Source organism: Hesperophylax consimilis, chromosome 23 (assembly GCF_061612785.1).
Source record: "Hesperophylax consimilis isolate HC1 chromosome 23, BYU_Hcon_1.0, whole genome shotgun sequence".
Taxonomy (NCBI): Eukaryota; Metazoa; Arthropoda; class Insecta; order Trichoptera; family Limnephilidae; genus Hesperophylax; species Hesperophylax consimilis.
The window spans coordinates 5903567-5931503 of NC_142858.1; the positions used below are offsets into that span (position 1 = coordinate 5903567).

Genomic DNA, 27937 nt, shown 5'->3' on the forward strand with positions numbered 1-27937 from the left:
CACTAAAAGAACGATTATAGTAAACAGCTCGATTTGACCTAGAAAGTTCGATTAGACGATTACTAACATCTAGATCTGCTCTTAAGATATCTTCCTATAAACATTACAGAATTATCAACACACTTTTCCAAGAAGATCATCCTAACGAATATCTTCCGCTTAAGTACGTCTGCATAGATCAATACACTCATTGACCACCTTAAGAATTTGTTTACATCTTGATATATAATTACATATATACTAGAGTAAGTACAGTATATAGGCCTTTCCACGTACACACAAGCAAATTGCATTTTTCACCGTCACGCATTTTCTGGCTGCTTTATTTTACATCCGGAAGAAAATTACGACATATATATGACATCATTGTGAAAATACAAGACTCGTCATTTTTATGAAAAGGATAGTCGTTCAAAGAATTTGCGTGTTTGAATGAAATAACTAAAGTATGTCCACTGTTTATTTCTTAATAACATAACTATGTCTTAATAACATATCTTCACTCTATTAACTTATGTTAGTATCTGTCAATCATTTAAACAATACAAATCATTTAAATTAATACAATTATTTTGGTACCCACTTTATCGCTTGTCTGATATGATTTATATATTTATTACCAGTTCCAATTTAATTTTAAGAATTACGCAGGAATATTATTACGTAACCCATGCGAAGAAAACCGAAATTAGTATGTTTAATACTAAATACCAATTACATCTTTAGTTAATTTGTGAGAGATGTGATGGTAAATATTATGAACTAATTAATAACATGGTTAACGTGCCGGTGTTATTAATAGTCCTTGCGTTTAATATGGTAAATAACTGTGCGTTGCGGGAGTAACCCAACAAACACAGATTTCTTGCTAATTAATAATTCAGTACAATACATATTCTATAATTAATGCTATATAAGTGCTTGAACCAAATCTGTTTCACAGATGGTGAGTTTGAAGCTTCCTAAAGATAATTTGGTCCGAGTTATTATATATTTAATATGTTGTCGCTCTTCTTGAACTTTCTGCAGTATGATGTCCGAGTAGTACCTATGTATAAAATACGTTTGATAATAAAACGATTCATTCAATTTTATTACTCCTTGGGGATAAGATGGTTTACCCAATTCCCCAAGACCTTGCTTCTGATTGGTTGTTCCAATTATTTGAGAGATCAGTTTCTCTTCATAATTGAAAATATAAAGAAACAAGATTTTATGGCAGTTGTAAGAACAAAGAAAGTATTCCAGAATATAAGATTATTGACCGTCGTTCATGATTTTTGTGATTCGCTGTTCGATTTATTTGCGCTGTGTTTGTATGGAAAGATTCATTAGACGTTTAATAGCATTCGCGTTTAATAGCATTCAAATTGCCGAGGAAACATAAAGTAATTTTGTTTATTATTTTTTTATTAAAGTAAAAAGTAATTGCATATAAAATCGTAATTACATTTGGTTATTACACATTAAGAGATTTGAATACTACTCTTCCATAGAAGCGTTAGCTTGCGTTTGGAAGAGGAGTGCACAGTACATTATTGTACTTATTTATAAGTAATGAAACTAATGAATAATATGATGTGTTTTACGTATTGTAGTAAGTACATTACAATGAGAAAGTAAAAGATTATTACATTATATGTTTGGTAGATGCGATATAAGTGTAAGTCGAAATAAAAAGGCACTATAAAAAAACCTTGCTTCGCTTCGAACCGTTGAGAATAAAAAGGCACAATCACATAACCGCCACCGCGACAGGATTGACCGGACACGGAACACACAAACAAATTTACAGACAGACGAAATGCAATGAAGTCGAGTCAAAACATGGTCAGTAAGTAACAATAAAGTTTTTTTTTTGTAACAAACTTACATAAAAACAATGTTTACAGTAATTATTAGTCCCTTGAATATACAAGAAATAACCACATTTTAACTTCGTAAATGTAATGTTATGGTTCACTTAATAAATTGCTGTTTCTGTGAACCATTATAATAATTATTATAAGCAATAATTAGTCGCCTGAAATTTCCATAAAAATTGAAAATATCTCCCGAGTAAAAATAAATGCCGCCGACGGGTATCCTTTAATCCTGTTATCCTTTGTGCTACGCATAAAAAACCTTGTCTCATAAACATTAGTTTATCATTAAAAAAATAACATAAAAATTATTACTATGCTTAGTACTAACCACGATAGCTTCATTAGCAAAATATTAGATAATTTGTTAAATATGATTTTGGTTTTGCTACGGAACGTAATGAATAATGTTTACCAACAACCAACAATGCACTTGACATTGATTTGTTAAAAATGTCAGGAATGTTGAAGTGTGTGAGTAGTAACGTACTTGTTAATACCATAAACAGAAAAGAAATGCAACTGGTTACATGAGATAATACGACGAAGCAAGGAATACAAGTTCCGTATATTATCTGAACATGTGAACTTTTATCCAAACCACACACTGTGTACATTTGGTACTGTTCAAGATTTAAATAAAAAAAGTTACCCAATTGATGTGATGCTGCATGAATAATGCGGTAACTCGGAGTGCTGCGGCGACAGAAACAATGTTTCATTCAATGACAAAACCTCGCTAGATCATGATAGATGTTTCTCAGCCGAGATAAACATGGTTTCTCAGTTCGTCCCACGAGACATCTCTCACGATTAAGTGTTCTCACAATTTATTATCCCATAAACAACGTCTTGAGTCACACATTTGACACTTTTACGTATTTTTTCACATACTTGATTCACCCGAAATCGAAGAGAGTCCACATGCATCAGTCACAACAATAAAACCACATCGAACACGTTCTGATAAAAATATAACAGAGCTTGTTTCTCGTACGTGCGGTGCTGGAAAACACACAGAGTTACTGGCAGATACAGATAACAGCTGAGAATACAACAGTGAACAGTGAACTGAGAACAGATAGAACGGAGGAGGAGTGGAGGAAGTAATGGTCGAGTAGAACAATGAGCCGCGTGACCGAAAGCTTCCGAAGACTAAACTGCACTGAGGCAGGCCCATTATGTTCAATCTTAGATCGCCGGGCTGAATTGACGCGACTAACATTAAAAATTGCGCCGACAAAATGAAGTCACCATTCCCCTGTTCATACGGTGGCATAGCTTTACTGGACACAATACACAATGCCACAAAAATATACAAACACCAAAAACTACAATAACCGTTTGAAATATCAGGCGCGCATTGCTTGGATAAAAGCGTTCGCATTGCGGACAATGAATTCGGTCAAATAAGAAATGCAGAATGCATTGGCATTTGTTTGCGTGTTCATGGGCTATAAATAGAGACATCAATCTGGCTTTTATGATCTTTCTCTTCAGCTTCAGAAGGTAATATAAACATTATACTGTTACATGTAATTCGAAGCGTGGAGCCGTTGTATATAATCCATCCATCAATCCGTCAAAGGGCTATTACTATTTTTACCGTTTTTAAACCATAATAAATAATATATTGATACATCCACATATCGACATAAATTATACAGTTTTGGTCGTAATTTTTAAGTTCTAAGTTGTACCCACAGTGCCTGTGACCGTGGAAGAGTTACAGCAACAAAATCAACGCCCCGAGTCTTTGTAATCATGAAACGGTCGTGAATTCGTGATAACACTGCCAGGAGGCGATTTACTGTAGAGACAGACGCTTTGTTTGGCAACAATAACTGAACCAAATAAGAATTTATAATAATAATACCGCAATAAATCTATTAATGTTTTTGATAGTAATTGTATTTTTCACAATTTAAGGAAAGAGATACAATTGTGTGTATCTAATATTATTTGTTTATTTGCACAGTAACGATTATTGTCTGTTCCAATCTGAGTTAACGGTAATGTTCCATACTTACTTATATCAAAACTTACAAACAAACTTACTTACACTAATAGAAACTTGTCATGTGAAACAATGTGGATGAAGAATTAATTAAGAACAATAACAAAAATTGTTGAATTAAATATTTGTCGAGGTCATTCTGGTAGCCACATTAAATTGAACCACATGCAGGTTTTGATGTTCATGTAAAAAATAATATAAACAACTGTAATTACTTAATTTAAACTATGTACATGCGTCAGCAGAAAAAAAGTTTGTTTTTTTCCAATGGATAACTGACAAGTATTGAGCTCTAGCGTCGTTGAAATTTTGCACAGCTTTTTGTAAAATTTCGAGGGAACCACAGTGCTTTCCGTTAAAACATAGTAATTTAAATAATAGGATATAGACATGTGAAATATCTATTTCTGTGCCAAAACATAAGACATGATGTCTTATTTTAATGTAGGTTGTATTTTTTCCGTCTTTGATTTGATAGAATAAATGAGCACACAAAAAATACCTTGTGAGTGTGTTTCGTAATCCAGATATTTTCCCAATTGGGGCTTAAATATCCAATACAAAATGTGTTTACAAAATTCAAATGTGTAGGAGATCTACGACGTCAGGCTAGTGTGTATTTTTTGGGCTAAATGGTCCATTTGTTTCCATTCAAATGGGTACACTTCTAGTTTTCTTCTTAATTTTACGGTTGATTCGAATGTGGTTGAATCCTTTTTAAAAAATTTCAAATTCCGCAAATAAAAAAAGGTAGAAGTTAGCGTTAGGCAGTAACAGAAATGGATCGAATTTAACTGATAAACAATTAATTTTATTTAGTAAATGTTTGCCCATCCTTTCTGTATTAGTAATTCAGGTCAGAGAGAGTTATATATCTGTTATTAACCAGAGATGTGTAAAATGGGTACCCAAAACCATTTGAAATGCAAAATGGAAATGGGTCAAAACTTTTCCATTTGAAAATGCAAAATGCAAAATGGTTTTTAGAAAAGCATTTCAAATGCAAAATGCAAAATACCTATTTTCAAAATGCATTGAAAATGCACAATGGTTTCGTAACCAAAACAAAACAAGCAAAACAATAAAAATAATTATAGAATTTTAAAACAATTTTGTCATTTAATAATGGACATCAATGTAGAACAAATATATTACATGATGGTAAATTCAAAAACACCACGACTACAGATTATGAAACCACAAAAAATTTGCGCGGGACTAATGTTGCCAACGTGAAAACATAAAAACTGCTATCTAACATTTAATATTACAGCGTCATGGCCCCATGTTCAGTATTTGAATCAGTATTTTTTGTAATGGTATCACTCAATTGCCAGGGCTCCTACCAGGGAGCAACTTGACAAATGTAAATTATCTCTCATAGCGAGGTTGAGGACCGACTGATATTTGGTGCTTATGAAAAAAAGATGAGTGGAGATAGTAGGAAGAATGTTGCAAAAAAGCATTTAAAATTGAAAATGCATTGAGAAAAGCATTTAAAATGTAAAATGCAAAATGGTTTTTAGAAAAGCATTTAAAATGCAAAATGGAAAATACCCATTTTGCATTTTGCATTTCCATTTGAAATGGATTTATTTGAAATAAAGCACATCTCTGTTATTAACAAACCACATTAAATAAATTATCGATCTTGAAAATGTGAAAGAAACCACCAAGCCATTAGGCATTACTACCGATTTATTTGAGCCAATCATTGTATACATGTTATCAAAATAAATGGGGAAAAGCATAACGATTCCCGATTTCATTAAACACATCCAACTAATAGTGATTCTTTTTGACAGTTAGTGAATTGAACAACATATTTAGGATATGGGAGAAGTACACCAATTTTAAACGATAATGTGCGAATTCATGTAATTTGGGTTCAAGACAAATGTCTAGTTACTTAGGCCGGTAATAAACAATGTGGTAGTCATTAAACATACTTAGCATGAAATAAAGATTTTTACCAAAACATAAAGTGCTATAATCATGTACTTAGGTGGCCACCAGCCTTAGCAGTGTTTGTATAAAAATATTCAAAATGGTATTTATTCAGGATTATGCTTTCTCTTTTTTCTTTGTCAAGCTTTTAAAGAAAATGCGTAGACCGAACATTATAAATTATTATGACAATTCTTTTCTTTGTTTTCCGTTCTTATCCCAAAAGTTTTATCAATACTCAAATAATTTAAATAAATTTGCACTATGTGGTAATCAGCACGTTATTTGCAAAGTGCAAAAGAACTATCAATATAAATATCAGGTAGAACGGATCAGTATTAACAACATTTGGCTGTAACCGATTATAATACATATTATAATGCATTCTAGAATGTATACAGAGTATTCCGTATTATCCAACACTGGATAATTTTTTGTTTGTCCGGGGTATGGATTAGTTGTAATATTTTGTAAACAAACTGTGCTGTGGTACCTGTATTGTATTGTACTGTCCATGGCGGCTTGATTGTATATTAGGTTATTAGCAGTTAAAGTACACCATTTTATACATAGATACAATGTAGTAACAAGTTTGTGAAAAAAACAAGATAATGTATGAAGTGAACTTAACGATGCAGTTAGCAGAGAATACAACTAAAAAAATATAATTATCTAATTTATGTATTTAAAAAAGTTACCAAATAATTTTACAAATACAATCCATTTATGTATACAAATATAATTACGTACGTACTAAGTAAAGATTACATACTCAGTAGTCATTTAAATGGTATTTAGTTATTAACAGTGTTATCACTTTTATGTGAATATACAGACGATTTTACTTAGAAACCCTATTCAATGTACGTTAGTAAAAAATCATCATCATTTCTACCGAGTAAAATTACTATTGAAAACGGTATTGTAGGACCTTCGAATGAATGAAGAGGTTTTCTGATAAACTTTTATTAAATAACGAATATATTATAGTGACGTCAGAACACGTGTTCATATAAATCCGAATACTTTTGCATTACAACGAATTATTTTTGGACAGTCGTGATATAAGGCAAATCGACTTAACATTCTTTAAGTGATGTTTTATAAATAAGGCCTGTAAATTTATCGTTAAGGACAAAGATTCTCTTCCAGTACATTGAGTGCGCATTTCATTTTGGCAATTCCAAGTACCTCTACTTTACCAAAGGGTTGTAATAGTGCCAGTTTGTGGACAGCTTCCTTTGACATTCCTATTAGTCCGTACTGCAAATAATCATCCAATGAATTACCCGCAAATACCCTCCCGTGGATGTCCGTACAAGCCGTTAAAACTATACACTTCGTTAACTAATCTGCTTGTTCAAAGTTTTCTCATTTCGCATCCTGTCAGTACAATTGATTGATTTAATGATAATCTAGTTATAAGATGATATTAAAACAACTAGGTTGATAAGAACAAGTTAGGTAAGAAGACAAAATATCACTAATAGACCGGCCAGACAAGCGTACAAATAAAACATAAAAACTCCGACGGTAAACACTACCTTTGGACAAAGACACCATAATGCTACAGTCTTCCACTTGAAAGAAAAATTGAGGAAAATAAAAATAAATTCAAACACAAAATAAAAAATGGATTAAAGAACAAAAATACAATATTACCAAAATTCTATAACATAAAAGAATAAAATATATACACGCAACACAAAAAAATATATAAAACACGCAACACGCACACACACATAAATCATTATAAATGCCTATTTACATTCTCTTTTAATATTTTTCTTCTAGTGTGATAATTATATTTTAATTTTTAATCTTTATTTTTAGTTTAAATTTATTTTTATTTTAATGTTGTTTTTTTTTTTAATGTATAAATTCTTATATTATAAAATGGGGGCCTCAGCACGGGTAAACAACCCAGTGAGGCCAACATTACTGAATTAGAATATGAAATATTGTAAAATGATGTATCAACAATAAAAAAATTTAAAAAAGACACACAGGTAGATCTTACATACTTGTTGCGTTATACGGACAGGAAAGATACCTACATACGGAAGTAACCAAGGAATTACACTAATAATCTTGTTTGTATTATAATATTCTAAATATAAAACCACACAAACAGCAATGAAATTAATGATAATTATTATAAAACATATTTTCGGTCACAGGAAAATAAATATTCAACGAGATGCAGATTGACTTTCAGATGCATTATTAGTATACGTAAGCTTTCCTCGATCAAATATTGCCAACTAATTGTTTTAATTGAAATTGAATTTAATTGGTTTTCGAATTAGAACCCTGGGAAAGTCTGTATTTAGTAATGCGTACGCAAGCTTCTCAGTAAAACGTGATTATCAAAAGCCGACAAAACACAAACCTAGTATTTGCTGATCTGGTAATATGTATGATATTCTTCCAATGCATAAAGAAGATGTCTAGTTTTTAAATAAATATTTTGTGCAATATGTCGAATAGAACATTAAGCAGGTATTAATTATTCCAGAGAAAATGTAAAAATATTATTATATTATATTAAAATACACGGTTCTGTAAATAAAATAAAATAAGGTGTTTGAAAGACTCTGGAGTGTGAAGATCAGCTCAAGTATCGAGACTCGGGATCCCTTTGAAACCCGAGCAAATATGGCTTCTAGAAACCTGGATGTTCTATATAAGGTTAACAGATTCAGCAAGATTGATCTTATACAGTTATCATGGTAATTGAATTTGCTAGCGACCTTCGGACTGAAGCCCCAAAATACTAATAATATGATTTGATTAAAGATTTATCGATTTCTTAGCACTGTTGAAACGTTCGCATATACAGACTGATCTGTTTTAAAAGTATTACGATGTAGCTCTGAGGAACTAGTAGCATTATTTATCAGCGAAAAGGCGATGAGATCAGAACCTTTATTCACATTAGTTGTCGTCGGCACAATGAGCACGAATGGATTTGAAAATAAACACGTACAAACTACGAGCACGCGATTATATTTATTTATTATCATATTATTTAAGTAATACCATTCCTCAAAATATTAATATCGAAACATATGAAATTTATTGCTGTGATTTAAAGCCAACGAATCCACCTAGATTTCACAGTTCATCTTATATTTTTAAGTTAGCAAGTTGGCAAACGAACGCTCAAAATGTTTTTGCAAACTTGGCATAATACGCCAAAAATCGCTGGAAAGCCAAAATATATGGAAAGTGAACAGAAGAGAACGACCACGTTCTAAGTTAATCGATGGCCAACTCAAAAAGTTCATATCATATATATGTAAGTAATGTGAAGTAAGGATGAAAGTACCTAATTAAGAAAATATTAAGATATGGAAAGAAAACAGTTTAGTTTCATTATTTGAGCCACCGAGTATAAGAACAAGCGATAGCTCAGGATCAGAAAACGAGTCAATCAACACCTACTTCGCATCTGAGGGGGTAACGAGCCATTACTCTAACCGTTGCAATTGTAATTTTAAATTACGACCGCCGATAAACGTTATGTTTTGATTGCATAAAACACTTTGCTTGGGTTGGGGTGTTTCTAACTCCTTCACATTTGATAACATCACGACGACGCCACATCGATGATCAGCGATATTTTGAATTTGGAACATTCCCAGCCCGTATCAGCCTTTAATCAAATTGTAATCGGCTGTCAAGCATAACAGTCGTGTTATTATAAAAGCTAATACAGGCCGAGAGTCGACGAAATATTCAAAACGGCTCTGATCGTTGATTTGAAGGCCATGTTTTTACTGTTGATAACGGTCAAGTTGTTTTGTCAGCAGATCGCGATTTGATCAAAAGCTAAAACGGACCAAAAACGGTGTGTTCGTATTAAAAATGGCGCTGATCGTTGATTTTTAAGTCGTGTTGTTACTGTTGTTAACGAGCATGTTGTCATATTTGTCAGCTGATCACAATTTGATAAAAAAAGTGGAACGGGTCGAAATCAAATGTCTAAAATGCTTTCGATCAATGATTTGATGGTCATCAAATGTGCTGAAGTTTGGAACACCCCAACCTAAGAGTTTGTGTCGAGTCGAGTACTAGGTAATGTGTTAGTTAAATTTGAGACTGCACGAAGAAAAAATAATATTATTGAATATTGCTAATTTACTAAGAATCTCTTTAAATTTTTCATAATCCGGTTAAAAACGGGATTGCAGGCCCTTCAAGAAAGAATTCATAGGTTTCCCAATATTTTTTTAGTAAAATACCATTGTATTATCACGATGTAACACGTGTTAAAAAAATGATATATTATTAAGGCAAATAGATAAAAATAAATTTCACAAGATCCTCATTACAACATACATTTCACCAACCTACAACCTATACTACTTTTGAACAATTTTTTTTTCAATATTTCTCAACAAAACTATTTCCCTCCCTCTTGCAATAAACACCATAGCAAAATAACCTACTTCAAAAGAAGTATTAAGATATGGATTATAAAGAAATAATATATATAAAATGTTGCAACCTATCAAAGAAGTATTAATATATGGATTATGAAGGAATAATATAGATAAAATGTTGTAACCTTTCAAAGAAGTATATATATATATGGATTATGAAAGAATAATAAAGATAAAATGTTGCAACCTATCAAAGAAGTATTAATATATGGATTACGAAGGAATAATATAGATAAAATGATGCAACCTATCAAAGAAGTATTAAGATATGGATTATGAAGGAATAATATAGATAAAATGTTGAAACCTTTCAAAGATTAAGGTTATGTTTTTCCACTACATATTTTTCTTGTAAAATGTTTAGTTTATCTTTTACTATTTCTATTTATAATTTACCTCTTGTTATGTTTTGACACGCTTACAAGAATCACTTAAAAAAATTTAACATACTAAAAAATTCTTGACCAAATTTTTAATTCACACAAATAATCATTTACAATGTGACCTTGGAACGGGGTACCCTAATAAGGTCACGTTTTTTTCAACAGTTGTAAAAAAATATTAAATGCAGGCATGAACACGTGTTATTATTAGGATTTACTAAAAGTTTGTCAGAAAACTGCCTGTAATCCCGTTTCTAACCGGATAACTTTAATCAGCATTACTCATATATTTCAGCGTGCATGGGCTACTACAGATACCACAAATGTCGATGAAGTCGGACACGTAAGTGTTAATGGCTTTATAATTTTCATGTAAGTCAAAAATGAAACTGCGCATCCGTTTTATGTCTTCATTATAATATAATACTGTGATCTGATCAAAATTTTATATCTTCACCATAATATAATACTGTGGTCTGATCAAAATTTTATATCTTCATTATAATATAATACTGTGATCTGATCAAAATTTTATATCGTCATTATAATATAATACTGTGATCTGATCAAAATTTTATATCTTCATTATAATATAATACTGTGATCTGATCAAAATTTTATATCGTCATAATAATATAATACTGTGATCTGATCAAAATTTTATATCTTCATTATAATATAATACTGTGATCTGATCAAAATTTTCACTGATCTTTCATAATCTTCACTGATAATATTTCACAATCAACAGATAAAAAAGGGGAAAACATATGGCGTCTCGTTTAAATTCTTAACAGTTGTATGAAAATTAAAAAAAACTCTTCATTTCAAATATGTAGATCTTTTGCAGATGAAAATAGTTGTGTTTCCCTAGATTTTTCAGACCGGAAAGCAATGGCAATTTTATAACGCCATAGCTCACTTTTAAAAGGTTTTGTAACTTCCTCTTTTCTGCCTGTAATTTTTAAGTGGACGTAATAATTTAAAGCCTGCAACGCATTGATGTAATTTGCTCATCCCATCACGCGTTATGAACGTTTGTAAAATTATATATTAATATATTTTAATTTTTTTTTTTTAGAATATATATATATACCATAAGCCATAAGCTGTAAAATGAAATGCTGTAATGTGAATCTCGTGCGAAGCCGGGCGGTAAAACTAGTTATATAAATAAAATGAAACGTGATATAAATAAACACAATGAAAAAAGTCACATCACAAATACAGCGTGTCCCTTCCTCGGCGGAAGTAACATAAGTACGGATGACGCAACGAATACACAATTCTGTCAAAGCTCTATGGCCCTTTAACACGCCGAACCGATGTTGATTTCCATATCCCGAGAGTTACGGGATATATTAACTCTCCTTGGCACACACCATTGAGATAAAATTATATATGCGTGTATGCATAAACACTACGGATATGTGTTATTTTATATGACATTATAATGGTGGCAAGCTGTTTGGCCGACGATTTCGCGTGTAGTACCAGCGGCCTGTTATCGATGGCGTGATAAGAAACACATTTTTAACGTTCATATATCATAATCTCGTCTGACCTCCCACTAGCTTTGGGCTATAATTAGATAATTATATGATTATTGTTTTAAGGGCTACTGAATCATTGTAGAATGGGGTCACAAGGAAAAATCTCATCAAAACGCTGATAAAAAGCTGTGAGTTCCGGCTTTTCCCATCTAAGGCAGATAAAATCAATCAGGAGATACCTTCCCTGTGATGGAGCAAAGTCACTCATAAATTCGTTTATCGTCTCACGTATGGACTATTGCAATAGTGCATATGCCTGCCTACCTCAGAAACAAATCAATAGAATCCGGTCAGTTTTTAATGCTGCGGCGAGAATGATTTTTGGTGAATCTAAGAATTGTCATATAACCCCACTTCTAAGGGATCGCCTTCACTGACTTCGTTGCCCTGAAAGAATAGAGTTTAAGATCTGCTTAATGACCTTCAAAGCATTGCAAGGAATGGCGCCAGCCTATAGGTATATCGGAACCATGTGTCAGACAGCTTACACTAAGATCAGCAGATCTAGATGTTAGTAATCGTCTAATCGAAATTTCTAGGTCAAATCGAGCCGTATACTATGATCGCTCTTTTCGTGTAGCAGGCCCGCTCATCTGGAATAGTCTTCCCTCAGCTCTTACTAACCAAAGAATTTGGCTGAATTTTGATGGGATTCAAAAAAAAACATTATCATTCATAAATTTTAATTTCTTTTCGATATTCAATAATAAGGCAAATTCTAAAACTTCCGGTAATTGTATGATTTCGGTTGCCTCCTTGTACCTTTTAAAATGTCTGCTCAGAAGATTCTCATTTCTGAGCACAAACTGTTTCCTGTTTTAAATGATGTCTTTAGTTTTAATATTCTTGTTTTGTTAGTTTTGACATTACAATGCACTTGAAGTAAAATGACACTAAACTGCGCTATATAAATGACTATATATGAATATATTTTTTTTCCTTTAATTTTTTAATTTTTTTTTTTTTTAAAGAAAGACAAACATTCCCAGGTTACGAATAACCCAACAATGTTTGAAAATCTCCTACTACCACCAAAGAAAGCCGAAAATGTTGCTTGTGTTGTGATGGAGGACTTAGCCAGCCGAAGAATCGAACACGCGACGCTCGGGTGAGACCCAAGCGCTATGCCCACTCAACCACTGACCGGTCGAAATATATTCGTAAATATATTTGTATACAGTTTTTTACATGTTTTTCGACTACCACACTCGACACATGTCCGTATTATGGTAGTCGAAATTTGTATATAATTATATAAATGTAATACATGTTCATTTGTTAATATATTATTTTGTTAAATGCAATGTGTTTGTAAAATAGGTAATACTTTAACGGGTTTTCTAGTTATAAGTAGATTTATATTATTATCATTATTATTACAAAATAATGTGTCAATAAATTAAAGAAAAGGTTTTTGTGTTACTGGAAGTATTTACAGTTTTATTGATACCTATGTTAAATGTATCAAAAACCTCAATTTCATCATTGAGAGTGGAACCTTTTACAATAAAAATACAATTAAATTTCCCACAAATTTTAGCGAATTTTATCAACATCTGACGAATGTTTTAAACTTAAGTATCTATGTCAATTTTAAAATGTCTTTAAAAATATATTAACTAATGTAATGTCGTCCAATTTCAGAGAAATGTCTATATATAAGCGTGTGTACGTGATTGACACCGTAAGTTAATAGAATGCATTGTCATCGACTACGAGTCTATTTGCCGAGTTTAAACTAGATCAGATGTCAGGAAGTGGGATAATCTCATCTTCTAAGATTTACATTCAGTCATTCCCGAAAACAAAAGTTAAATTTAAAACAGATTCATTTAAAAATATGATAAAAATGTACCTCAAGATTTAGTCCAGAAAAAATGATACTTTTTTCATAAATTATTTAGAATGCGTAAAGATTTTTACAAACAAAAACACCTATATATAATATTACATAATTTCTGTGATATATAATCGGAAAGCGAAATTGAAGCTATGTAGGTATCTAGCTACTGCAGTAGGTGATCATTATCAGATTAACGTCAGTTACAAAAACATTTAGTTTTGTTTCGTTCTGATTGTCTGTCTGTACTTCGTAATATCAAGTAACTATACTTAAGTATTTTCTGAGGCCCTGGTAATGGTGTAGCGCGGTTCACAGCGGAGCTATACTCGGGTAATTGTGCTAGATTGCCGTTTGCCGAGTTGGTGCTCGAAACTCGTACTTGCTGGTTCATTGCAAGAAAAAACGACTCGACCTTCAAAGTAGATTCATTTTCTAATGGATAAAGTAATATCCATAAATTAAAGTAGGTACCCGAACATTAAAGTACCCAGGCAATCTCTTGCGAATAATGTAGGTATGATTATTGTATTTCCTGACTGCTTTGTCTGTTAATGCTTTTGGTAAAGTGACTTTCAGCGGCGCTAAAGGTAACTTGAATTTTGTAATAGCCTTCAAATTTATATATCTGTTTTTCACAAAATACAGCTCCATTGGGACCTATATATATATCAATGTACACGAACACAATTTTAAAATAAAATTAGGTAAAGTACCTAAAATTATTAAAGTACCTACCTAGATTAGTACAAGCATGCTATTAACTTCATATGCCATATAACTACTCGTCATAAGTAAAAAAAGCAGCTAGGAATTTGGAAGTCATATTCTGGTGTACTTTTCATTAAAATAGTTTGATAAACATGAAAGGACTACGACACGGAGAAAAATCTTCAAATTATTAATAATTCGGTTGAAAACGGGATTGCAGGCCTTTTCTTGATAAAATTTTAGTAAATTTGTAATAATATCGGAAAACGTGTTCATGCAACTGGCTATCATCGAGAAAAAGACATAACGACGAAATGTTACGATTTTTATCAATACGTATTCTGACATCGTCACAATACTGTATTATATTGCATAGTATTTTACTAAAGGTGTATCAGAAAACCCATCAATTCATTCGTTACGGGCCTGATATCCCGTTTTAACCAGATTACGAATAATTCGAACACACTTTCAATAAATTAGTAAAGCTCATTTCTCTCCGTGTAATATATCAGAACGTTCGTTTTGTACATTCTAAGCTGCCATTTTGCTTATGACAGCAGAACTATAGGAATATCTATGAATACAAGTGCCTACCATAACTACAACGTGTTGTTAAGCTGTCATCGTTCATTCATCATAATTTTCTTCCTCTTGTCCCAGTCGGGTCGGGAACACATCGCTCTGACAAGGCGCCTCCAGGCCTCCCTATCATGAGCTGCTATGGCGGATCCAGTCTATATAACCATGGCCTCCGCATTTGTTTTCCCAGCTTTTTTGGGCGGCCAACTGAAAACTGAACGTCTTCCCACTGGATTTGTCGTGATTTTTTTATTATTTCTTATTACTATTTTTGTTATATTTTTTTATTGATACAATTACATTATTTTTGGTAATGTGGGCGTCACTGGATGCTTTCTCACGCCGTAACATCTAAGCACTGCATCTGCAACGTCTCGAAAAGCTAGTCCATTTGTACGGTATATCTAAACAGTCTAAGCATAATATATAATATATTCTATATTTGATAAATAAACCACTGACAATAATAAATTTGTCAACGGACAAGGGAAACGGTTAGAGAGGGGATAGAGAGAAATTATTACTTGTATTTTTGGAAATGAAAATCACGACATTAGGAAAAGGACAAAAAAGAGATTTGTGACAGAAAGTTTTCAACACAATGACGTGGCACTATAATATTATCCTATTTATGTAGATATAGTGATGGGGTCAAATTGTGAATGTAGATGGTTCATTGTTTGAATTCATCAGCCTAAATGATAAACAAATGACCGTCGCTACATCGAGAAGTCAACAATGGACGCAAATTATTGCCCCCCACAAAAGACATACTCCAACCATGGTCGAATAAATTTGTTGCACTAATGGAAAGTGCCCATCACGCAATGCCATTCGGTAAAATGATACGAGTGTTTGCTAATGTCTTTTTGACTCTGTGCCACGTTAGTGGGGGGGATGGCACTAAGTAATGTTGGACTTGTCTGCGTCCATTGGACATAAAGCAGACTTCATGAGCGGTCAGCAGGAAGTGGCTTATCTCAACGTGCAGGTGATGAAATATAGACAAAATTAAACAAGTACGGGCTTTACCGTAATGTACAATTCAACATAAAATATGTTTATCAAATGTGCTAATTCACAAATTGATAATCTTAATCAGCCCTTCGTTTTGGAAACATTAAAATAAATGGAACCATGTTCAATTGCATTGTAGTGGTGTCCCCAATTTGCGTAACGGCGGAATTTCAAAATATTTCATTTCGTATTACTGTGTCCAATATTAACACGTTGCTGGAAATTGAGAGTGTTATGAAGACGTTTGTCTGCGACAGACCACGCTATAGCGCGCTATATTCTCGTGGTTTGGCCGGTTTCAGCATATTTATAGCGTAATCTGTCAGCCCCATTAACAATAGTGTTTTGGCCGACAGAAACAATTACCTATATCTAATAAATCTTAAAAAAATAATTGTTTATACAAAATCATCTCGTATCACCTATAGATGTGCACGTGTCTTATAGCCTTTTCAAATGAAAACAAAATACTCTCAAACGTTTTTAGGCATTTCATATTTTATGTCGGCACATCTCAATGATGACATTAGTTCATAGCGCTCACATACATTCCCGGGAAGAATAATTACATTTAAGTACTTTTATCCCAATAAAAAGGAATGAAATTCGCTGAGTACGTCGGTTATTTACTAACCTTTCTTCTTAGAAATCACGTTTCATTTTCTAATGTTACACTTAGGTCTCCCAAGAGGAAAACCGGCGACTATTTATTTATCTTTGGCTAGATTCCATACAACGTTTTTTATAACACACTGAAAAACATACTGACCTAAAATATTGTTAATTTATTAAAAATCTGGTCTAATTATTCGTTGTCCTGTTAAAAATTAGACTGGAGACCTATAAACAATGATTTGACAAATTTCATAACAAACTATCAATTAAGCACGAATATGTTATGAGGAAGTCGAAACACGTGCTAATTTGTCTTTTGGATCAGTAGGTACCCACCTAATAGTCAAATACCGTCACAGCGACATGAATTCACGTAAAGTTCATTCCAATGGCAAGTCATACACGAATGTAATAACGTATATAATGCAATAACGTGCATTAACGACACTATTATGCAAATTTTTATGTGCCTTTTAATGTTCTATTATATTTTTGGATACTTTTGTAAGTTCACGCTTGTGGAAGTTCACGCTTGTGGCTTCAAGTAAATACCTTGCACTTCGACCAGAGGCATTATCGAAAATTCTTTTACCATCGAACAAACTTTGCACAGAGAAAAATGAGTAGGTACAGCCTTTTTATCAAGACACTATTCAAAATGTGAATTCATTCAGAATATAACTGAATACGTGTTCAACGCAGGTGAATAAATAAAACGGACGAGAAATTATTATTATTTTGAAGAACACGAGTTCGGACTTCCTCATAATATATTCGTACTTTACTGTGATAGTTTATTATGGAATTTGTCAAAACATTCGTTATAGGCCTCTAGTCCCGTTTAAACAGGAAAAACTAATAGTTTAACCAGATTTTAACAATATTAAACTCACCGTCAAGTCAAAGCATTGAATGTTTTTGTGTAAGCCTAAATGAATTTCGACAGTCGATACGTAATTAAACCTTCTTTATGAATTGTAATTATAATTGTCTTGTAACACTTGTAATTGTCTTCCGTCTGTACTTTTTATGTTATTTGTATACTGTCATTACTTATCATTCATCATTTATATATGCTCTCCTTTCACTACCATCTCTGTTTCTCATTCGTGTAAAAATATTATATTGTTAATGGACTATTTGTCCGCAAATAAATAAATAAATAAATATTTCATGTTAGTAAGTATTCAGTGTCTTATTATACAAAACGTTGCATGGAATCAAGTCAAAGGTAAAATACCTATACAATAACAAATAGATACATCAATTTTGATACTTATCGCTTATTATTACAGGTTATGATTAGAGATTGTCTTCCGATGATTTCGCCTACCGGAGGTTGGTTACAATAAAGGCAATCTCCAGCCTTGTAAAATTCGTAAGTAACTTACACTGAGAATAATTTGAAAAAAAAATCTTGTCTCTACAGCGTATATTATAAAGATACGATACTTGTCTTCGTATGTAATTACCAAAACGAATATTTTCTTCTTCACTTGACGATATAATATGAAATTACGTACGTACAAATTATCTGTATCTTACTCTCTGTTACAATGCTGTATTTTAATTTCACGCTGTCTCACTGATCCTTAATTTGTTTATAACTCTATACGTATATAACAAACATGTATTTTTGATCAGTTTAATTTATTCCCTAAAGATGTTTGTGTTAAGTGAAACTTAACAAAAAAAGAACAAAGTCATGGTTTTATGCCATTTTAGTTTTGTATTTTATTGTCGATAAGTTATAGAACTTCCCCCTTCTTCCGGCGCTAGTAAAATTAGATTGTTAATGTTAGTTGTATGTTTCTACATATCTAAGTATATATGTCATTAAAATATTTTTTTTAGGCGTTAGTCGTAAGTCACTAGATATAAGTCTTAGATTTAAGTCAGTAGTTCTAGTATTAATTATTTAATAAATGTATTTCTACAGCGCCATTGAGGTGATTTTTCTGATATTATTATTATCATTAAGGAATTCTGATGGAATAAAAGAGGGTAGCGATAAAATCGAAGGCAGTAAAAGTTAAACACCACTTGACATAGAATGACCTCCTGGTATAATGGTTTATATGGGATCCATTGAGTGGAAGCAGATAGGAAATAGGAAGGTGGTAGAGTACCTGGCTATTCAGATCTGATCACCAAACACGTCTAAAGCCATTTCAAGCAACGTTTTAATTCTAAAACCAGGATGCTGAGAGTATCTGCCACTCTAGTAAGTGCCGCTATAAATTAGTATACTATTTATTATTTTAAATTTAAAAATTGTGAATTGTTAAAATATGAGCCTTATACATCGACCACGGAGGCCGTCATTTGGTATGTCATATATTATTTATTTATTACACGCCCTAGTGGGCTTTTCTTTAAAAAACAATACAAACATTTTGTATCAGAGTAAACACTTAAAAATTAATACAATAAAGAAGAATGTAAACATAATGGCAAAAATGAATCCTCAAGCATATAATTGAATTTAAAAAATTCAACAAAACAAAATATTAGAAGCGGAGAAGTTATATGGGTACATAGGACTATTTGTGTCTAGAAGAATAAAAGTGATAGAATATACAACATTTATACTTTTCATTTATACGAGTAGTTTTCAAATGAAATATATCACCCAGATCAGAATATTTGTTTCCAAGATTGTGAAGTCTCGGAATCGGAGAATTTTGGTAAGCTAGTGTCCTGGTGTTATTGAAGTTAAAAGGTAAGAAATGTCGGCATGTTTTTTCGGGAACATGGATATTGATACATTGAAGTAATTCGGGACAGTCAATTTTAAAAGGTAGTATTCTTTGTAACAGTATTAAATCTGTGCTTATTTTTCTTTCTGAAAGTTTCAATAGAGACATTTTATCCAAGGGGTAATTGTAATTTATGTTTTTTATAGGAATATGCAATTTATAATTTATAAACCTTAGAAACTTCCGTTGAAACTTTTCGGTGTTATCTGAATGAATATCGAAAAATGGAGACCTTAACGTAGAGTTATACTCAAGTTGGCATCTGACAAGGGTTTTATATAACAAAATAAATGTTCCTAAATTACTGAAATCTTTTGCAGCTCTCAAAACAAAGCCAAGAGTTATTGATATGACTTACGATTTTAATTCAATTTTCGTGGGTTTGACTGTTGATTTAGCGACATTATAAAATCAACATAACACAATCGAGCTGAATAATGATGGAACACGACTGAACAAGGAGTGCATTCGACAGTTTTAATAATATTGAAATTATTGATGCAATCCCTTCGTCAGTTTCCATTACCTGCCATTGTTTTACTCAATGGGTAAATATACACGTAGATAATTACTTTTTATCACAAACATAATTTACAAGTGGTACGTAATGTATCAATAACTACAAATTTCCAATAAAAGTTAATAGCCTACAATGTCAACAATGGTCTACAATTTACAAGTGGTAGGTAATTTATCAATAACTACTTATATACAATAAAATGAATTGGTCTACACTGTCAACAATTGTCTACAATTTACGTTCAAAGTTACTGTTCGAGGAACGAACAAGGGTTGGGATAGCCGTATTTTAAAGGGCTATTCCACACACATAAAGCATGGATAACGCCTATGGATTATGATAGGCGAATGTGATAACACAATTTGTAAGGTTAATTTACAGTCAGCTTACCGGGTGGCGAACGAAATCTGCACCTCGAGAATCATCTGTCAGCACTGGAACGGTGATCGTTGTACGGTAGCACTCGTTATGTTGAATTGGATTGCGATAATTGCGATAAAATACGTTTAAGGGATTATTCCGATAAATAACCGGCGATAGTACACAGATTGGTTTTTACAAGACGAACGTTTCGATACGATTGTACAGCTCACGGCACTCCGTGATTATAGTTCACGTGTGTGATTTAAAACTGTACAGTTCAAAATCTGACCATACTATTGGTCAGCACACGGCCTGTCAAAAGCAAATCGGCGTGATGGAACATTAACTATTTATTCATATAGCTGCGGCATTAACACAAATATAAAATTTAAAGTAGCAAATCAAATACTTGAATCGGGCCTTGTCAAGAGTCAGAATATATAATAATTAACAGAATAACAGAATATAGAATAATAATAAATTGTACAGCGCCCTTGAGGTGATTTTTCTCAAAAACGGCGCTCTACAAATTATCCAATTATAATTATTATTATTATATAAGAGTATATACGAATGTGAATGAGGTAAGGAGTGTGTGCCAAGACCGAGTTGTTTGGCGGTCCGTCCTCTCTGCCTACATCTGCGGGTTAGTCAGTTTGTTAGTTAAAATCTGAGCCGAAATGTTTGTGTGATTTTATATTTATTGAACAAATAAAACATTCCAAGTCATAACGTGTCTGGTTTGCCTGTATTTTCATTATTCAAAACATCAAATAAGTGAAGCTTGTCGAAAGCAATGGATTCTGCGAATAAAGTACTGAATTATTCGTGTATATGGAGGAGGCTTGAGTGCCACATGCAAAGGGCAAAAGTTGACAGGGATTTCATTACATAAAGGTACATACAGTATAAAATATTGACTTATTCACGGCATGCGCTCCTGCTGGGATGTCTTACAAAAACAATAACGTACGAAATTTACAATTAATATTATAACAAAGAACATTTACAGATGAATTTGGCTAGAACGGTGTATGGTACTTCTCATTCTAAGAGTGGTTGATACAAAAATAATAGAATTACTATTCAAAGATATCCAAGAATTGATCTACTAAAAGGTATCTATAATATGTTTGGGTAAATGCCTCCAGTGTTTGGGTAGATAAAGATATTATAATATCTTTGGGTACATTCCTTCAATATCGGCCGGGTGAAATACAACCATTCAAATTCGAAACTTATTCAGAGCCAGTGGCGGCTCGTAACTTTTGGGTTAATAGAGTGCTAATATTACAAAAAATGGCATTATTGATGTTATTGTAGCTGAAAACGATTCATTGAATGAAGGTTTTTAGGAAATTTCACGTCTAAACTGAAATTTCCTAATAATCTTCATAAAAAATATTATCACTCTAGTACACCAAAAAGTCAAGAGCCGCCACTGTTCAGAGCCATGTTTATTTACCAGATCTGAATAGGCAGGTAGAGAACCTACTTTGCTTTTCAACCTTTCTCTTTTCCAACTCCTCTTCTTCACTTTCTTCAGACTCTAGATTGTGGATACAGTAGTCTCACTGGCACCGGGTTCCAAAATCTTTTCGGAAATCCAAACTCGATCTTTCCGATATTTTTCTTTTCCTTTCGAAATTTTGAATATTTCTATGTTCTACATGGAGAAAAGTGATCATGTTAAAAAAGTGATTGCCTGATAAAATATTAGTCATTCAGAATATATCAAAAACACTTGTTCTTTTCCTAATAAATATCATGACAGACAAATGACATATCAGTATTTGTTTGAACACGTGTTCCGCCGTCCACATAAAACATTCGCTGAAGTCTGAAGCCTGCAGTCCAATTTTTATAGGAAAACGAATAATTTGAGCAGATTTTAAATAAATTAACAATTTTCTTATCAGTAAGTTTTTACCATGTACTCGTAGGTTTTATTTTCACTATTTAGATACATATCTAAATATTCCTGCCGGAGTTCACAACCTCAAACAGAATTCAAAATTCCTATAAATCTTCTCTCACAATATTTTACCGAGGAATTAACATGTCCATTAATTAAAATGTATCCATTCCCCGTAATAAAATATTTCCCAAATTTGATTAAATATTTGTTTTACAGATGACTAATTTAAAATATCTAATACATTAACGGCACGTTCCAGAGTGAAAGATACTCTCATTATCGCCCTAGTTAAAGACCACCATTCAGAATTAAAACGTTGCTTGAAATGGCTTTTGCCATGTTTGGTGACCAGATCTGAATAGCCAGGTACTTTATCACCTTCCTATTCCCCATCTCCTTCTCCTCCCCCTTCATTCAGCCTCACCACATACCCCAATTGGGGATGGCATAGTCTCACTGGCTCCAGACGGTTGGGAGCAGTTGGTTCTGGTTGGGTTCACATTAAAAAAAAATGGTTTGATAAATTTATACAATTTGTTCTTGGCCAAAATTTATGAAGATATTATTTCGGATTAATGAATACTTTTTCCCGGAAATGAAAATATTGAATTAAAAGGTTTAGGGAAGGTAAATATAATCAGTATTATATGGGTACCATCCAGATAAAATACTCAATGAGTAGGTCATAATATATTACCTAGAGTAATAACAATATCTTATCTTTGATATGATAATCTACTCTCTATAAGCAGTTACTTAAAAATTATATCATAACATAATAAGTTACGAGGCGAACATTCGTAGTAGTTCAGTCCTGGTTTTCGGTCCTCTATTCCGGTTAGTTGTTATCCCAAACCAGTAAATACACAAAACGAATGAATGGGTATTTCGTTAGTCACTGGGCTAAATTTATGTTTTTCTGATCAACTTACTTTTTAGAGCACCTCAAGATCTACACGACGACGCACAAATAACTCATGTAACCTTTTGATCCCCTACCGATGACGTAAGCGCACTAACAAGTAAAAAGTTATGTTCTATAAACAATTTTTAGAATATATATACGCCAATGGGCGCCAAACCCGAGATATATTCAATTATTTGGCGACAGCAAAAGCGTTTCATCGTTAACTCTGGCGGCACCTTAATATATTTTCCTTTTTAAAAACGTTTTTTACGTTTAAATCCATAATTGTTGTCAATAGCCTCTTCAAATCTTCCATCCACAAAGACAGAACCGAGCATTTTCAGAAAGCGGGTTCCTGGCGACATTAAATCATTTATAGTGAAGTCAGAATCGGTTAGCACCACCTATATGTCTAATTTTTGGGGTATTATGCTGTGTTGCGCTTCCTCTTTCTCTAGCAATTTTTAGGAGAGCACTACAGTGCTGTGCCATGTGGCATGATACCCCAAAAATAAACCACTATAATAATTTTCACGTTACAAATAGGTACCTAATTACAAACAATAATTATTAGAATACCTGTACATGAGGATAAAATAATTGGCCCACAACCAGTAGGCTTTGCGTGGATTTAAGCCTCGAGAGGAGGATTGAGATTTAAGTCAACTTTCGCAAAAGGGAAAGATACTTCACCACATCGGGAAAACACGGGGTATATTTATTGTGACCTTTTCGTGCACGTACCGTGAATTGTTTGGAAAATGGTCAGTGTTTTTGAGACGGTGAAGGCGCCACTCGGACGCCTAAGATCCAGTGAAAATGCAAGATGCAACTATCTCTTATATGCAAATCGTATGCAGCCCGCGTGGCCTTTCGGAAAGGCATTTCCAAGCGTCACATAATATTTGTTTGAATTTATTACTCGTCCATAATAATAACGTACACTTATGTGATTCACAATGCACTTGTTACAAAAGATAAGGAACGAACGATTGCACGAACAACGCCGAATATTGTAGTAATAATTCACAGAAAACTGCTAAGAGCACGGTTGTTAATATGTTAACGAGACTTGTCAATCAATAGCAAACTGGCTGTTATCACACAATCTGTCGCTTAACACAAACAAAACTTCTAAAATTTTGTCCAGTACAAGCTACACCTATAAACATAAATGTTAACTTTAATAACAATCATATCGAACCTTTCCAAACTTGTTCACTGCTGAGAACACAACTAGATGCAAATATAAACTGGAAAGAACATGTATCTAAAGTTTTAGCAAAAATCAGTTGTTTTCTTTTGTTCTAGGCACCCTTAAAAACATCTTAAACATCGAGTCAGTAATTACCGCATACTATGGATACGTATACTTAGGGTTGCCATCTCTAAAATTTGGCAACCAGGACAAGAGGCGTGAAAACCCCGGATTTTAGAGCCCATAATCCGGACATGTCAACAGGTTTTTTTTAAAACACAGTTTAAATTGTCATAAATCACCTTTTTATTTATTTTCAGACATTAAAATTGAATTTTACATCTTTTATCATCATTTTAAATGTACCGAACAAAACAGAATCTTATTACAGTTTGTTATACATTGTTTTCATAATCAGTTATTATTATACTCTGTTATGAAAACTAAACCTTATTAAAATATTGAACTTATTAAAATTCAATTAAATTTTTAAACAAAAATCTTAAAATTACTGAGACCATTTTAGTATTCAGTCTTACAATTTTTGAGGTAACTCTTTTAACTGAATAATAATTATCTTCTTTAAATTTGTATCAGCAGCCATTTACACAACAAAATACCTCTTAACATAATATGAACTAAATTCAGTCTTCTTAAATCTTAAGCAACAAAACTGACCCTTTTTAAAGTTTGGACTAACTGGATTGTAAGTTACATTATTATTTTTTTAAAACATAAAATATCCAAAACTATTCTCATTTATATCACCTTTAATTTTAATCAACGTCTATATTACCTTAACACAGGCATTAGCCTAGTATGGTTGTAAAAAAAACATAACAATTGTAATTTCAAGAAATCTATGAAATAATAAAAAATAAAAATAAAAATTCTACGTTTCTTTTACGTAATAAAAACAATCATAACTTTAACTACAAAAATGAATAGAAATTATAGCACTTGTATGTACATTATTTGATTATCTAGCTATTAAAGATTTTTCCTCAGCCTCTTGTCTTTTTACTTTTCAGTTTTTTTTGTATTTATCACTCTTTCCGATAGCTTTTAGAATATCTTCCCTTTTTATAATGAATTTGTAAAAATCCATGCAGCTGCATTCTTGGAAATTGAATTTAATTTTAATTACTGACGAGATTGTTTCTACGTTTAGTAAATGTCTTTCTTTTGTCCATTGTTGTGAAATTAATGAGAATATTCTCTCCACGTTGGCATTATAAGCCGGAATGCAAAAAAATACTGTGCAATTTTCAGCGATTCCGAATATAAATTCGCAATTGGTGTTTTAAAAAATTGTACCCAAAGTTGATTTGAATTTAAAAGCTTATCTTGTTGAGTTAGGTTTTGACTAAAAGTCTTTAAATTCACCCACTCGTCAAATAATTTTGCGTCGTCAATATCTGTTTTTGTCTTTTAAATAAAGAACAGTGTCTTCAATAAGAGTCCATTCTGTGTTGTTATTAATTTTTGGCAAAAACATCCAGTCAAATTTCTCAAATTGTTTTAACCATAGACCAGTGGCGGCCGGTGGTCAAAATATGTGGGGGTTCACCGGATTACAACATTAAGTCATAAAATAAATTAAATAAAGGTACATACCTATTTATAAAGAAGTTCTATTCTCTGTTCATTTTGTTTAGCAAAGACCTCTATCAATGCTTAACACTGATAGTGCGTTCAGTCTGTCCTGGCTCAACGTGTTAAAAGATTTTATTCTTTTTAACGTTGAGAAACATCTTTAGCTTTCAACTGAGGTCATTCCAAAGGTCACGAATGGTGCACAAAAGTTTTAGTAATTTCACAGTCTCGGGAAAGTCTTCTAATAAACAAGTACTATAAAAAAGTTGTAAAATTGATAAAGCGCCGTTAGCTTTTGAAAAATCGTCGCGGGCGTAAATTGCACAGAGTTTACCTTTTAGGTACTGAACTTTATTTAGGAAGTCATTTAAGTCATTTTAAGCGTCACATTGAAATCATGTTCTGGGAAATTTGACCTGTATCGATTTTTATTAAATAGCTCATTATGGTGTTTACCTTAGGCACGGTAGCCTGAATCCAATTGCATTCTGATGTCAACTTTTCCTAAAACCTTTAAGCTCAAAACTTTTTGTAAATGTAAATGATAAGAATTATGTTTTTTGATTTTTTCAGAAAAGTGAGTTACATCAGTAACACCGCTGATTGTCCAAACTGAATCAACATCGTAAATTAAACACGTAAAACAAAATAAACTATTCAATTGATCACATGCACAGAGCTACAAGCTTTGTTATACATTGTTTTGTTAAATGATCGAGTAAACTTCTTCGATCCAGATTTGCACTCTTATTTTATTATCAGTTCAGGTTTTAGGTGGACCGGCATTTTTTATTATCACTTTGTTTTCAAAACTCGACCTATTATTCTTAATGTATTCCACATTCAAACTCATTCTTAATTTATATGTTGAACAAACACAAAAGTAATCATAAATTAGTATAACATGCAATTGATATGCCTTATTAATAATTGATATACAAGATCGATATAACCTGCAATTAAACTTCAAAACTTTCTCAGAGTAAGAAAAGTTTTAAATTCAAGAGACAATGCCTGGCAACGGCGAGTACTGACTGAACTGATAATAAGTAATCTGACCATCACTCATCTCTTAATGACAAGTTTTATCCTGTATGCTTGTATCGAAGAAGCGTAACATTCGCTGAAAAATAGCAGATGGTAAATTGAAACAACGATATCGACAATAATATCAAACATACGCGTTTTAGTTTAACTTTCTACTGAATAAACCGTTCCTTCTGATGTGGTGGTAAAACTCCGAACGCCGTTCTTGATATGGTATTATTTGCAAAGAATAGTATGTAATGGTATGGACCCACGCTTTCGACTGTTCCACAGAATATGCGACAAAGCAGATTTTGGATCGCAATCGAAAACGAACTGCTACGAACATAGGCACAAGTCAAAGTCGGTCTGCAAGTTAAGCGCGCTTAATAAGTAGGTACCTTTTGAATGAGATATTATAACCGAACCGAGTTTCGTATTGTGATTAGCCATGTCGGAAATCTTGTTGGTTGTTCGGCGCTCGGGAGCACATATTAGCTGGCCGCCACTGCCATAGACATATGAATATTAGTAGACCTGCCCTAAGGGATTAAAAGTGTATTATTCCCCACTCCCCATACCGGTTCCATTGGAGCCGGCTGTGCTTGCGTATGGCCTCCAGTGAATTTAGAAAACGTGACGTCATCATTCTTGTGCGAACTATGGTCGAGGCAT

At 32.7% G+C, this 27937-nt stretch overlaps 1 protein-coding gene across 4 annotated transcripts in view; it reads right to left on the reverse strand.

The window, feature by feature from the left end:
• Nucleotides 1-27937, reverse strand: part of LOC149412267 (uncharacterized) — a 284347-nt gene that overhangs the window by 50987 nt on the left and 205423 nt on the right. The window contains exon 1 of one of the 4 annotated variants that reach the window (XM_089645794.1): nt 2515-3289. The exons of the other annotated variants lie outside the window; for them this stretch is intronic. Coding sequence (XP_089501920.1) covers nt 2515-2535 — 21 coding nt within the window. The 5' untranslated portion in view covers nt 2536-3289. Of the gene's footprint in view, nt 1-2514; nt 3290-27937 lie in introns of those variants that run through there. 4 annotated transcript variants of the gene reach the window in all.